Source organism: Ciconia boyciana, chromosome 1, assembly GCF_034638445.1.
Source record: "Ciconia boyciana chromosome 1, ASM3463844v1, whole genome shotgun sequence".
NCBI lineage: Eukaryota > Metazoa > Chordata > Aves > Ciconiiformes > Ciconiidae > Ciconia > Ciconia boyciana.
In genome coordinates this window covers 153260277-153272739 of record NC_132934.1, presented here as the reverse complement: position 1 = coordinate 153272739, position 12463 = coordinate 153260277, and the positions used below count along the sequence as shown (strand labels likewise).

At 40.7% G+C, this 12463-nt stretch overlaps 1 protein-coding gene across 4 annotated transcripts in view; it reads right to left on the bottom strand.

Moving 5' to 3' along the window:
* PCID2 (PCI domain containing 2) overlaps nt 1-12463 on the bottom strand; it is a 17125-nt gene extending 4662 nt beyond the window's left edge. The window contains exons 1-13 of one of the 4 annotated variants that reach the window (XM_072849847.1): nt 11604-12463; nt 11062-11152; nt 9047-9133; nt 8539-8612; nt 7677-7742; nt 7093-7134; nt 6548-6602; nt 4732-4835; nt 3902-3977; nt 3640-3781; nt 2438-2538; nt 322-395; nt 26-151 (exon numbers count right to left, since the gene is read on the bottom strand). In XM_072849847.1, coding sequence (XP_072705948.1) covers nt 26-151; nt 322-395; nt 2438-2538; nt 3640-3781; nt 3902-3977; nt 4732-4835; nt 6548-6602; nt 7093-7134; nt 7677-7742; nt 8539-8558 — 806 coding nt within the window. In that variant the 5' untranslated portion in view covers nt 8559-8612; nt 9047-9133; nt 11062-11152; nt 11604-12463. Of the gene's footprint in view, nt 1-25; nt 152-321; nt 396-2437; nt 2539-3639; nt 3782-3901; nt 3978-4731; nt 4836-6547; nt 6603-7092; nt 7135-7676; nt 7743-8538; nt 8613-9046; nt 9134-9174; nt 9265-11061; nt 11153-11250; nt 11494-11562 lie in introns of those variants that run through there. The other 3 variants (XM_072849844.1, XM_072849843.1, XM_072849845.1) reach the window with 3 other exon arrangements.

Genomic DNA, 12463 nt, shown 5'->3' with positions numbered 1-12463 from the left:
AAAATGTAGTTTTTGTTATGCTTACACTTTCTTAAAGAGATTTCTGTACGTGATGATTTTCAGCTTCTCAAGGATAAGAAAGATTCCACATCGAATAAAGAAAGTCTCATGCTTTGTCAGAGCGTCATTGAGTAGTAGAAGATTGCCTTCACTACAAGGATGAAGAAATGAAAACATGAGAAGGTTTCTCCCAAACAAGAAAAGAAATTGTCTGACTTGGTAGGAATATCCCTCCCCTGCCTCCCTCAATCATCTCAAATAAACACCTGTTACTTAATACTTTTTGAACTAATGCACAACGCAATAAAATAATAATCATACCTCACAGCCTTTGTTACTTCAGCAAACTGCATAAGGTCATACTTTTTTAAGAGCTGAACTGTTGGCATATGGCCCTGAAAAAGAAATGGTTTCCAAGTTTTCCAGGATAAAGTAAAATGCATTTAAAATATGTAATCTAGTAAGCTATAAAAACATTTGTTACAGAAAAAGACAAGTGTTTAACCACTTTTTTTTGCTACAGAACAAGAGGTGAATAAAAGTATTTGTAAGACAACCCCCTTACCCCTGCCAAACACCTTGTAGCTCAACTCATTATAACTACCTATTTATCATGGTTTAGGGAGTCTCTTAGTATTTCTTAATGTTGGGGAACAGTTATCAAACTTGTAAAATCAAGATCCTGTGACATGAGGCCTAGGCAGATCCAAATTTTATGTCATGGCTGTATGATCTAATCTGTAAACAGAAGAACTGCGGGAATCCCAAGCATCACTAATAATACAAGCAGTGCCTCAGCACTGTCAAGTGCTAGCTCAGTCTGTACCAGACTTTTTCTTCGCTATGTCTCCATGCGGAAATAAAAATGTCCTCTCAAAAAAACAAAACAAAAAAAAGAGAGAAAGTTTAAATTTAAAGAAACAAAATTAATTCTCATTGCTAGATCAGGTAAGACTGAACCACCTGCACTATCAAAAAGAAACTTTGTTTTTTTCCCCCTTGCACAGCAGAGATCAGGTTGCACATTGACTTGGGTCAGACTTTAAATTTAGTTACCATCATGCTATGCTGTTGGTAACTCCTTTCCTGGTTGGAGGATTAGCTGAGAGCAGAACTCAGCTGCATGGTTACTGAGAGCTGTTAGGAATAAAAAAAAACCATCCAAGCTATTTTAGTACAGTTTAAGGTTAGTGTTAATGTTTGGGCTCTGATTAAAAAAAGCAACTGTAAAAACAATGACCTTTATCTAGTTTCTTTAGTGTCTCTTGTACACTCGAACTGCTCCTGAAAAGCCACAGTAATTCGAGGCACTAACAGACCCACCAGTTTAAGGCACCCAGTCAAGACTGTGACAAAGTTTTTAGGAAGACTGTTAGTTTTCCATTATCAACCCTACCATTGATTGATCTGAAGACAACCAGTAAGAAAGTCAATAAATAAAAAATGAAAACCAGAAGCCAATTATCATACCCACTATGCTTCCCCTTTACCCACTTGACACTGCAAGGGACTGGAAAGGGAGCACTGAATGGAAAAGGGACAATGGCCATAAACAGGTTGGGGCAAAGGTGAAAGATGGCAACTCACAGAAGCAGGTGATAACAACATTCTCCATGGGTAACTTTGGTAATAGGGCCAGGAACAGGAAACTCTAAAATCAAGTTCTTGCCCCTCAGTTACACTGAACTAATTGTTAGCATAATCCCACTAACTCAGCGATACACAAATGCCAGCACAGCACATGGGAAAGGACAGGAACAAGCAGAAGAGACATGCTTAATTCTTTTAACAGAAAGATGAAGGGATCAAATAGTAACCAGTCTTCATTGATTTGTTCAAAACCAAAATGCTCTACTCCATGACCCTTCTGACATGCTTCCAATGGGCAAATGTACAAGGTGCAAATAGAAAACCCAAAGGTAGGAATCCCTTCTCTCCTGTGGCAACCGTCCCTCAACAGTTTTCAGCCATCTGTTTGCACATCCTCCTTCCCTTCACCAGGTGAGAGGAGCAGACAGATTTGTACTAGTGAATCCACACATTCCCTGGCCCATCTGTGCAGCTGATCACCAGACAGGAACTCTGCTACACAATGTAAGTTACACTGTTAAGTGCTTCTCCAAAGACCTCAAAGTTATCTTTATTACAGAAGTAACCTCAGGTTGCACCTTTAGGAGGAGTGGAAGGAAGGCAGGGGGAAAGGAGGGTGGGTCGTTGTGTCCCCCCCCCTTTCTCCTTTCCTGTGTTGCTATAAATGACAATTCAACATTTTTTGTCCTCACACAACAAAGTGTGCACATGCTGGCTCTTATGGGGGTCAGGCACAGATAGGCTCTGAATTCCAGTAAGGGAAAAACAAGAACAATATCAAGCATCAGTTTGGTTATCTGCCCCCCCCCCCAAAAAAAAAAAAATTAGAAGAGTAACATCTACTCACCAACAACATTTTTACTGGCAGCAGGTAGATCAAAATCATTCTTTTGTTCTTCTGGCTTGAGCGGTGACAGTGCTCAAAAGCAAATGACAGATACTCTTCAGCTGCAGACACAAATAAAAGTGCTAGTAACATGAGTCAACAACAAAAATGGATTAAAACTGTAACCCAAATTCTGGGCTCAATGTCCATCCCTAGCTTGAACACATGACATTTGAAATTATATAAAAAAGAATCATACCAATCAAAATACATTAAGAAAAATGCTGTAAGAATCACTGGAAATTCACACAAAATACAAAGTATTACCAGAAAAATAAGTCCTCCTTCAGAAAGTCAAAGAAAACTTGTCAAGGTCTAGATGTCAGAGGTAACAGTTACAAACAATATTGGAATTTTCAGCTCATTTCAGTAATATTATTGTGCTACTATTACAGGAGGGGAGAATCTCAAGAACTGCTGATGAAACAGAACTCCTTTTTCTAAATTCACAGATTAGGCTCTTCAGAGGATGTAAGCTGCATGCGATGCACACATCTGCTGAGCTGCAGAAACGTGCCAGTGAGATCACACAGCATGACAATGTGAAGATCTCTCATCAGGTTTCACCAAGAGAGAAAAATGACAAGCCTGACAGGCAGAAGACACTGTTTAGAGTAACAAAACCAGCTCCAGAATAGATTTTGGTCAGGGCTTAGGTTAGCAATGAAAGTTGTACACCTTAGCTCTAGAAGCATTTCTATTAGTGAATAAGAAATCTCAGAAATGTGGTTTCTACATCTTCCAAAATCAATACACTGAGAAACTAATTCTACAGTACAGTTTGCTGAAGATTTCCTACATGGCATACAGCAACTTGAAGAGGACAAGACAGTCGCAAAGCCTCCTTTGTGAAACCTTTTACAAACCTATTCTTTTGGATGCTCATACATTTTATTATGCATGCACACAATGCATAAAACTACAGAACTTCACTAGCACAAATATTTTAAAACTGGGAATATACTACAGTTAGAAGTGTCATGTAATCTCATCTCTGATCTGACTTAGACTGTGGGCCTTGGATCTTTCAGCATGACTTTTCCTTTGATCAATGCAAACACAACTGCACCTTTTACACACATTTTGAGTCACACACAAACGACATCAGCCAGGTTTCACACCAAGCAGCAAGACTTTAAATCCGTCTTACTGGCACACAGTACCTTGCTTAAAGTCACTATCAAACATGGCTTTGCGTCCAACGTAATATCTGTATGTAACTCGCTGTGCCATACTATATTCATCCTTCAGATTTGAGCTGTCAATTGCTCTAATTAAGGGCTTACATAGATGGAGCTTGTTGATCTGTTAAAAAAAATTAATTGCATTTTACTCAGAGTGTAGATACATAGTATCATATAAAAAAGGGTGGGTTTGACTTAGAATATGAAATACAAAACACAGCTTACCAGACTTGAAATTTACCTTAAAATAAATTTTAAACAGCTGATTCACGAGAAACAACATGCCCCATTTTTTGGAATCTTCAATGCCTGCTCGACTGAGATAAGAAAATAAAAAAAGAAAAAAATTACTAGTACTGAAGATTGTACAACAATGATGACTTTGTCCTTATGGTAAATTCTCTCCATATATATTTTATGGATTTTTAGGGTAAAAATAGGTGTCTGAAATAAAAGTCAAGGCCAAAGTTCTTCTCTTAAACCATACCAGCACTGTCAAAACAGAACATGTGTTCCCATCTTAAATTTTAAACAGCTCTGGTACATTTCTTCTCAACATAATGAAAAGATGTCATGTAAAATATTATTCATCTGCATCAGGGTCCTCACTCCAATCTGCAGGTAACGCATACACCACACACACTAGCATAGCAGTTGCTTATAATATTCAAGGTAAAAGAAAGATTAAAAAAAAAAGCGCATTTTATCCACTTCCAAAGTGTTAAAATTCTTAAGACTGGAAACCAGAGAGTCACCTCTTTTCCATCCAACCATAGTGAAGCAAACTTCACAACTGAACAGTGCACAAAAGTGTTAATGATCTTTCTTGAGATACAGGGACATAATCAGTCCCTCCCAACAACATCTGCTAGGAATGTTAAACCTGAAGGGAGGCCTCTCCAGCTGTAGTTAATAGTCAAGAGAGAACAGACTGTAAATGAGAGGAAACCAGCCTCAGAAGTGTTCATTCTTACCCAGATATGGTCTTAGAAAGTGGAAAAATATTATGTAAAGTTCATTAAGTTCTTAACAATTTAATAGAGCAAGTTCTATAGAAGATCTTTCACTTACGTGTCACTGGCACAGACTCGAAAACAGCTCATCAGCAGTTCTGCTGCTTTTTCCAACATGTCGCCAACTTTGCTTTTCCCTTTCTTCACTAGCTGTTGATCTGCCTATCGTTACACATCAAGAAACAATGTGCAATTTTACATCCTGGTTCACTGGGTTGTAAACAGTTTAGTTCCTTAATACAGCACTTCATAAAGTCTTATAGCAATATATTTTGTCATGCCTGCTATCCTCCAAATCTAGAAGGTAGTCAAGCTCACAGAATAAAAGAAAACACTTGGGAGAGGCTCCTGAACATGTACCAAACCTAATGCACAGGAAGACAGTCCTTTGAAAATAGCACTGATGGCTATTACCTTTAGCACCACTAAGCTTAATGCAGCTCTCAGAAACCTAAATTCAGGATCATCTGAGAGATGAATTGGAGCATTTACACTTCAACTCGAGTTTTCAAAAACCAAGAGTCTGGCAAAAAAATGTCTTTTGAACAATAGCAAACTAAAATTATTCCCCAGTTACGGAGTTTGAGTTTTAGAATTTATAATTAAGAGTCTCTCCACAGCCACGAAGGCTAGATTTTATTTCCAAACCATATTCAACATTTTCTAGTAGTAACACACACTGCTAGGACCTGGGATTTTCAGAAGAAATGGAAAACATATGTTACAGCAGCAAGAGAAAAAAAAAAAAAGAGTTGCCAACACATGGGAAAGATCTATGCACTGATTAACACAGAACTTAACAACAAAGAAGAGCGTGGGGGTGGAATAGCGAGTAGATATTTACTATGTGCTTTCTAAAAAGTTTTATTATAATACTTGCATTCTCATTAGCTGAAACATAAGGAAAAGAAATGGAAATGCATCCTTCGCTGCAAAGTCTTCTCTGTATCCACATCCTTTGAATATACTAAGGTTAGAAGACAGGGTTCAAACACTTCCAACGTGACTGATCCCACTTTCGCCTTTCTCATGCAACTCAAATATACGAATTTGCCTCATTCAGACTGAGAATCGAGACTTGTTACAGAGCAGACACACACACACACAAAAATATTCTCTGTGCAAGCATGCCAAATGTGTTGCTTTGTGGGTAGGTGGGCACAAGAAAGTGCTGAGGAGACCAACACTGAAAATACTGGATATTGTCAAATTGTAACCCAACTTGAACTCTAGCTTCACCTCTTCAGGTAAAGTGACTAGAAGCAAGATCACGACCCTGCCACTTACCTTGGCCTAGCAGTTCTCATTAGATCCCTACACAAGCTACTTCAATTCACTAGCCTGAGAAAAGTAATGTAAATTTGGGTGTTTTTTTGCTTGTCAGCAGTTGTATGAGCTCAGCAAGGGCTCCAACGAGCATCAAAAGCAGTACACATAGCTGGAAGAAGGGAAAGGAGGCAGAAACTTCCCTCTTCAGATGTGGTTAGTGGTTAGATTAGCTCAGTTGTCTGGGATATCTCCACCTTTATAAAGACTCCACCAAATCCCAAGGTTAGCACATGGAAATAGTGAGTTGTGCCACCATGCTACACTATAAAGACAATACTTAATCACTTCATATGCTCTGAGCAACTGCTGCGAGTTGCGTGCAGGTTCTCAGAACCTCTCTAGTTCAAGCTGCAAATGGGAGGTGGGCAGACTGAGCAACCTAGTTTTTCAATAGGACTGGATGAATTTTGTATGTCAAGAAAATCCTAAACAAGGAGTTAAACAGTACTGAGCAAAATTAGGCTATGTAATAAAGTCTACAATATTTCCACCATGGAAACTCCTAACAGATAAAAGTAATGAGGCTGTTAATCAGATCTACTTACATTATTAGCAAAAATTCGAAGATCGAGGGCTACAGCATACATAATAGGTAAAGCCCTGGAAAAGTAAAACATAGTATACTTAGTACCTGCAAATCATGCAATAAGTAAGACATGAGAAACAAGCATTATTTTTCTTTTGCCAGTTGGTCATAGAACTATAAAAGTATACATTAACCTTTAAACAAAGAACAATGCACTTCTTAAAAGGAAAGGTCTTCGAGATCTCAGCATTTCAGAAATCCTACACTGGAGGAAGAATTAATTCAGAAACATTTTTTACTGTGGCTTTAATAAAATACCATCTCACCTTGAACAAATTCTTCACGTGTTTACTTATGGACCATTCTATGTAATTAAGCTTAGATGTTTAGTTTTCACACTTTTGGATCTAAAAACTCAAACAGGCAGCAAAAACAATTAGGCTGCATTTAAGTATTGCTGGGGATGAATAAAAACTATAGGCATAATTTTAGTTTGACTGCTATGGTATTATGATAGTGAAAGATGAGAGTCTAGTTTCTAGCAGCTCTCTATGATGTACTCACCAGTTTTCCTCTTTATGAGCCTGAAACGCTCGCAGGAAAGATGTATTGTATTTAGGAGAATTTAAAACGCTATTAAATGAAGCACAGATGTAAAAAACAGCAGTTGTATGGTACCACATATGACTACGTGAAAGGGCAGAAACCAACCAAGCAGCAAGTAGATGAGGAGTCAGGATGCAAAGATGCAATAGGGAAGAACGTGAGCACAGCCATGCACTCCTTGGTGCGGCAGTAGCTGTGAGAAACATTGGCCACTTAGAGTTAAGATAGCAGCTTTCTTTATCAGTATCTTCTCCTCCAGGCAAGTACAAACTGGGATGTATATTAATGATTTCAGGGTCTCCTATACTCTGTAAGAAATTAATTTTCTATTTTACAGGCAAGTGACAGATTCCTTCTTAGTCCTATAGCACGTTGAAAGAAGAGCGTATCTGGATTTCCTTGCTTAAGAACCTAAATAGCTGTAGTGTATTTGGAAGCAGATCATATTCTATTAGATTTTAAAAGGGGTAAAGATAACTTATTCTACAAGAAGACATATAGTTAATCTGAAAACAATATACAAGATTTATGGAAAAGGATATTGGACAATAACTGTTTGGCATTTGTACGCCTCTATGAAGTCATGGTTTCCAACGGCGTAAGTACACCTGTCAAAGAAAAAGTGCATTAGTGCATCAGAAAATATCATATACATAAGACAAAAATTTCTTTTTGCCTTTTAATAGGCATAGAGCTTTACAGGTTTATTTAAAAGAGACACAGAAATATGATTAGAAATGTTCCTAACAAAATGGCACCAGTATTTTAACACAGCACTAAGCCTGATAATTGTAGAAAACTGATCTGAGAGCAGAACAGGCATTTGTTTGTATAATATCTACAGTATCAACTGTAATATGCTAATGCTTATTGAAACTGTCACCAAGATTAGCATAGATTAAAAAAAAAATCCAAGATTGCTGAAAGTGAACTAAAGACTTTAGTTCACTTTAGTGTTAATGCAGACTTTTTTTTTTTTTTTTTTTTTTACATAAAAGCCTCACAGAATTACTTAGGTCCTAAAGCTGTTTTAAGAGTATTTTTATGACTAAAATTCCCTTTTAAAAAGATTTATTTCCCTTACTTATTTCACTCTAAATTCTTGTGTAGCTAGTAAATGAAGAGCAAAGGAAACAGCAAGCACTGAAACCAAAGCTGTGTCAATGGCTATACGCAGATGACTGCCAGGTATATAAAGCAAACTTTATGTGGAGAGGAAAGAGAAGGTCTTTATTTCCTGCAGTTCTAGCATTATTTATAAGAGTAATAAATACCAAGTTTTCAGATGTAAGCCCTTTAAAATAACTACATAAACTTAAGCCCTTTAAAATAACTATGTAAACTTCCTTCCCCATCCCTGCTGGATGCCTCACAACTGACTTTACATTCCTGGTCCATCTTTACCTTAAGTGGGCTGCAAACATTTCATCATATGGTGGTTCCAAAACTTGTTGACACTTCTCCTCTGGAGACGGAAGCTACGTATAGAATAAATCAATGAAACATTAAAGGAACACCCAATGCACCAGAAACAGAACATCATATGGGTATTTTGTCATAGCAATTTTATGCATACATGCCTTTGCTATCAATCAGAACCTGAAGTTATATTAATAATCACATCCAGTGTAATGAATTGCTAGTGTGCATTCTGTCTCCAGAACCTGATTAGCGCTAGCCTTAAATAAAAGCATCCAACATGCATATAGCACACACTGGACCCCTGCTACCCACTGGTTTTCTCTTTATAGTCACTTCCACTGTGCCACATTACTAACTTATGTAGACCTGGCCAGAAGGGACTTTCAAGACTGTATCTATCCAGAAAACAATTCAAAATGGAACACAAAAAGCCATCCAAGAAAAAAATGGAAATATATAATATCCTTGTAAGAAGAAAAGGGAAACAAACCTACAAGGGGATCCTGCTTTGGCCTGTGAAACAGATTTCTGAGGTTTATCTCCAATGGAAAGGAACCCATAAAGAGAGCTAGGAAAACTGAAAGAAAAACAAAAGAAAGGTCAAAAACAGATTCTCACCTGTAGCCTTGGGTTTGCAACATGTGGATGTTTAAATGATACCAATTCTGCACAAAATTGTCCATCTCTGCTATCAATGGCTTCTTGTACCTACCAAAGAAAACAGCCACATTACAAAATAAAACCCAGCCACAGCCATACAACGTATTGACACATGACTACAGAAGCCACCTTCTTGTTACCACTGTTCATCCACATCAATACCAACCCAAACGTAAGTTTTTAAAGGTTTAAAACTGAATGAATCAATATTGTGCTTTCAATACACTTGTTTTTCAAAAAGGTATCAGGGAGAAGGTGGGGTGAACACTATTATGTTTTTTTCCTTATTTGTAGGATACGAGCAAACCAGAGAACCTCCAAACAACTTAGATGGATTTAGCATTGTAAAATAGCAGTTGTGAACCAGATTTGGTTAAGCTTTTTAAAATTCCAGTTGGACTTGTGGGCATCAAACACGTATGTGAAGGCATAAACAGTCTTTGAGTATTATTGTTTGCAATGCTGCAAATGGAATTTGCATGTCATGAATCAGGACTCGCAAATATATTTCATATGAATTTAACATTTAAGAAGAAAAACTACTTCCAAACCACAAAATTAGCTCTCCTTTACTTGAAAAAAAACCCACCACCAATCTCTTGAAGAGTTTAAGCAGTTGATTTTTCTCTCTTTGGCTTCCCTTGCTATTTTAGTCTATGATTTTTCCCGTGGGCTTTCCATACAGCAAAAAGATTTAATTATTTTTCCTATCGGGACACAAAAAAATATGACAAATAAAGCACAAGCAGTGGGAAAGGAACTCTTAAGAATTAATATCTAAAACTACTTCTACAACAGAAGAAATTTCCAGCTTGATGTCACAATAAGCTGGCTCAGACTATTTTTTTACAAGGAGTTATCTTTAGCAGGAAGCAGAATTAAACTGTTCTCCCATGGAATATAACATTTACAGTCTTGACAGATTTCAAAAGTATTCTATACAGACTATTCTAGACTAATATCAGACACTGCCTTTGGAATGATAGCTACGTGTTTAATTGACTTGTCTTTATTTTTAAGCGTTACGCATCCTGCTATTTGTCACTTCCTTACCCATTGCTTTGGATTTCCATCCTTACCTAGCGGGCATCCATTCCATCACTAAAGTGTCTGAGTTTGACAGAGTGAAATGTTTTTTTCTTAAGAGATAAGGTATTGATGAGAGATGTGCATAAACTTAAGAAAATGCAAACAGTTTAAATGCACAGACACAGTGCGATATGGAGGGTGGAGACAGAGGATCACGAGGACTGTCAACTGGAGAAGATGCTGACTCTTCAGAGCAGATCACTGTCCTGAGACATCTCAGCTGCTCCATTTTTGAGACTAAAAACCAAAAAATTACTCTCTTTTTGTGCCCTTCACTCAATTGACTTGACTGAGGTGAGTAAGATGATAGCAATGAGGAAAATTTGATGGTTGAGAAAGAAGCAGTAAGAGAGGCTGCACTAAAAGCCTGACACTGAACGTTCAGTCCAGCAGGTATCCCTGTGACCCTGCTCCTGTCTCTCCGTCCTCCATGCCATACACACCGTGCATTTCTGTACTTCTTAAATCCCTGAGCTGCACTTGTTACTGCACGCACACACAATCCCGCCACATTAGTTCTTACAGATAAATTACTTCACTATCCTTTACATCAGTAACCATCACAGTTTTCAGAAATGCCAGGTATACATCCTTGGCACACAGCCGGTATACTTAATACAGGCTTAAGAAGTATATTTCTTTACCACATCACGCATTCTAGGTTGATTTATTTCTTAGACAAGGTAACATATTTCCAGCAAAGTAAAACACATCCACTTATTCTAACAGAGCCCACAAATGAAAAAACTTGCTTACTTGCTGTAAATACTGATTTATGGTGATATGCGCCATTAAAATAAAAGCAGAAGAGGCAGGTGTCCCCAATAAAACGCAGTTGTATCACATTCTGCAAAACGAACAGGAGTTTAGGAGAACAGCAAAGCGACAGCATCTCACACAGATCCCCTCTTCACTCTGAGGAAACACGGGATGACTTTATCAAACCTCTCGCTGGTGGGCAGCTGCTGCCAGCCTACGGCTACGGGAACGCAGCCGCGAGGAAAGCAGAGCGGAGTACAAACACACACTGCCTGCCGGGGGAAACTCCGTGCGGAGGAGAAACCGTGGCACGAAGGCCCCGAGGAGGGCGGAGCGCCCTGGAAGCCCGCGGGTGCCGAAAGCAGAGGGCAGACGTTAGACGCGGCAGGAGCGCGGCGGCGGGACGCGGCCCCGCTCGCACACGACTGTGCACAGCGACACCCGCCCGCGCTTCCCCCGCACCCCCAGCATGCCACCGGCGGCCCCTCCGCCCCTCACCCTCGGCAGCCCTAGCTGGCCCTGCCCCACCGCAAGCCCACCCTCAAGCCACGGCGCGGCACTTCCGGCAATCGGTACAGCACTTCCGGCAACTTCCACCGCACTTCCGGTACCCAGCAAGGCACGGGCGCCTCACGTCCGAGGAGCAGTGGGAACGACCCGACGAGTCACGTGACGCTCTCCCGGCTGCTGCCGCCCCTCTTCTCCGCCCACAGCGGCGCCCGGGAGGAGTGGCTTTGCGCCGGTAGCCAATGGGGAAGCGGGATGGGCGGGGGCCGAGGGCGTGCGTCAGCGATAAACCTCGTGCGCCGGGGCGTGCTGCACGTTCGCGGGCGGCGGTGGTGGGGCAGCGTCTTGTCACCTCGTGAAGGAGGCGGGCGGCGACCTCCGGGAGCGCCGGGCCCTGCGTTACCGTGTGTCGGGGCCCCGCTGACAGCAGCTCCGGGCCCTGCGTTACCGTGTGCCGGGGCCCTGCTGACAGGAGCTCCGTGTCGCTTCCCTGAGAGAGCGCCTGGTATTTGATCACCCGCCTCTCCTCCGTGCCGGCTACCGTTGCCCTCTTTGGAGCCCCGCTGCCCACGAGGAGCGCGGGGGAATGTCTGTGAATTTGTGTCCAAAAAGTTAAATCCAGTATTGAACTTGACTCTCGAAACTGTTGCTCTTAAAAGCACTCACGTGAGGCGTGCAAAACAAGGGCACGCTGTGCTCGGACCAGCGGGAGGCCCGGCCGTGCCCCACCCGCCATGGGGGTCGCCGATGCCCAGGATGCAGGCTGCCTCCCGGGGCTGCTGCTGTTCTGTGCGGGAGGCCGAGATCGCGGTGGGAAAGGCGGCTGCTGCTCGGCTTCCGCTCCGGCCGTCCCCTGGCGTGGTGCCGCTTCGTGCCAGGTATCAACCAACAG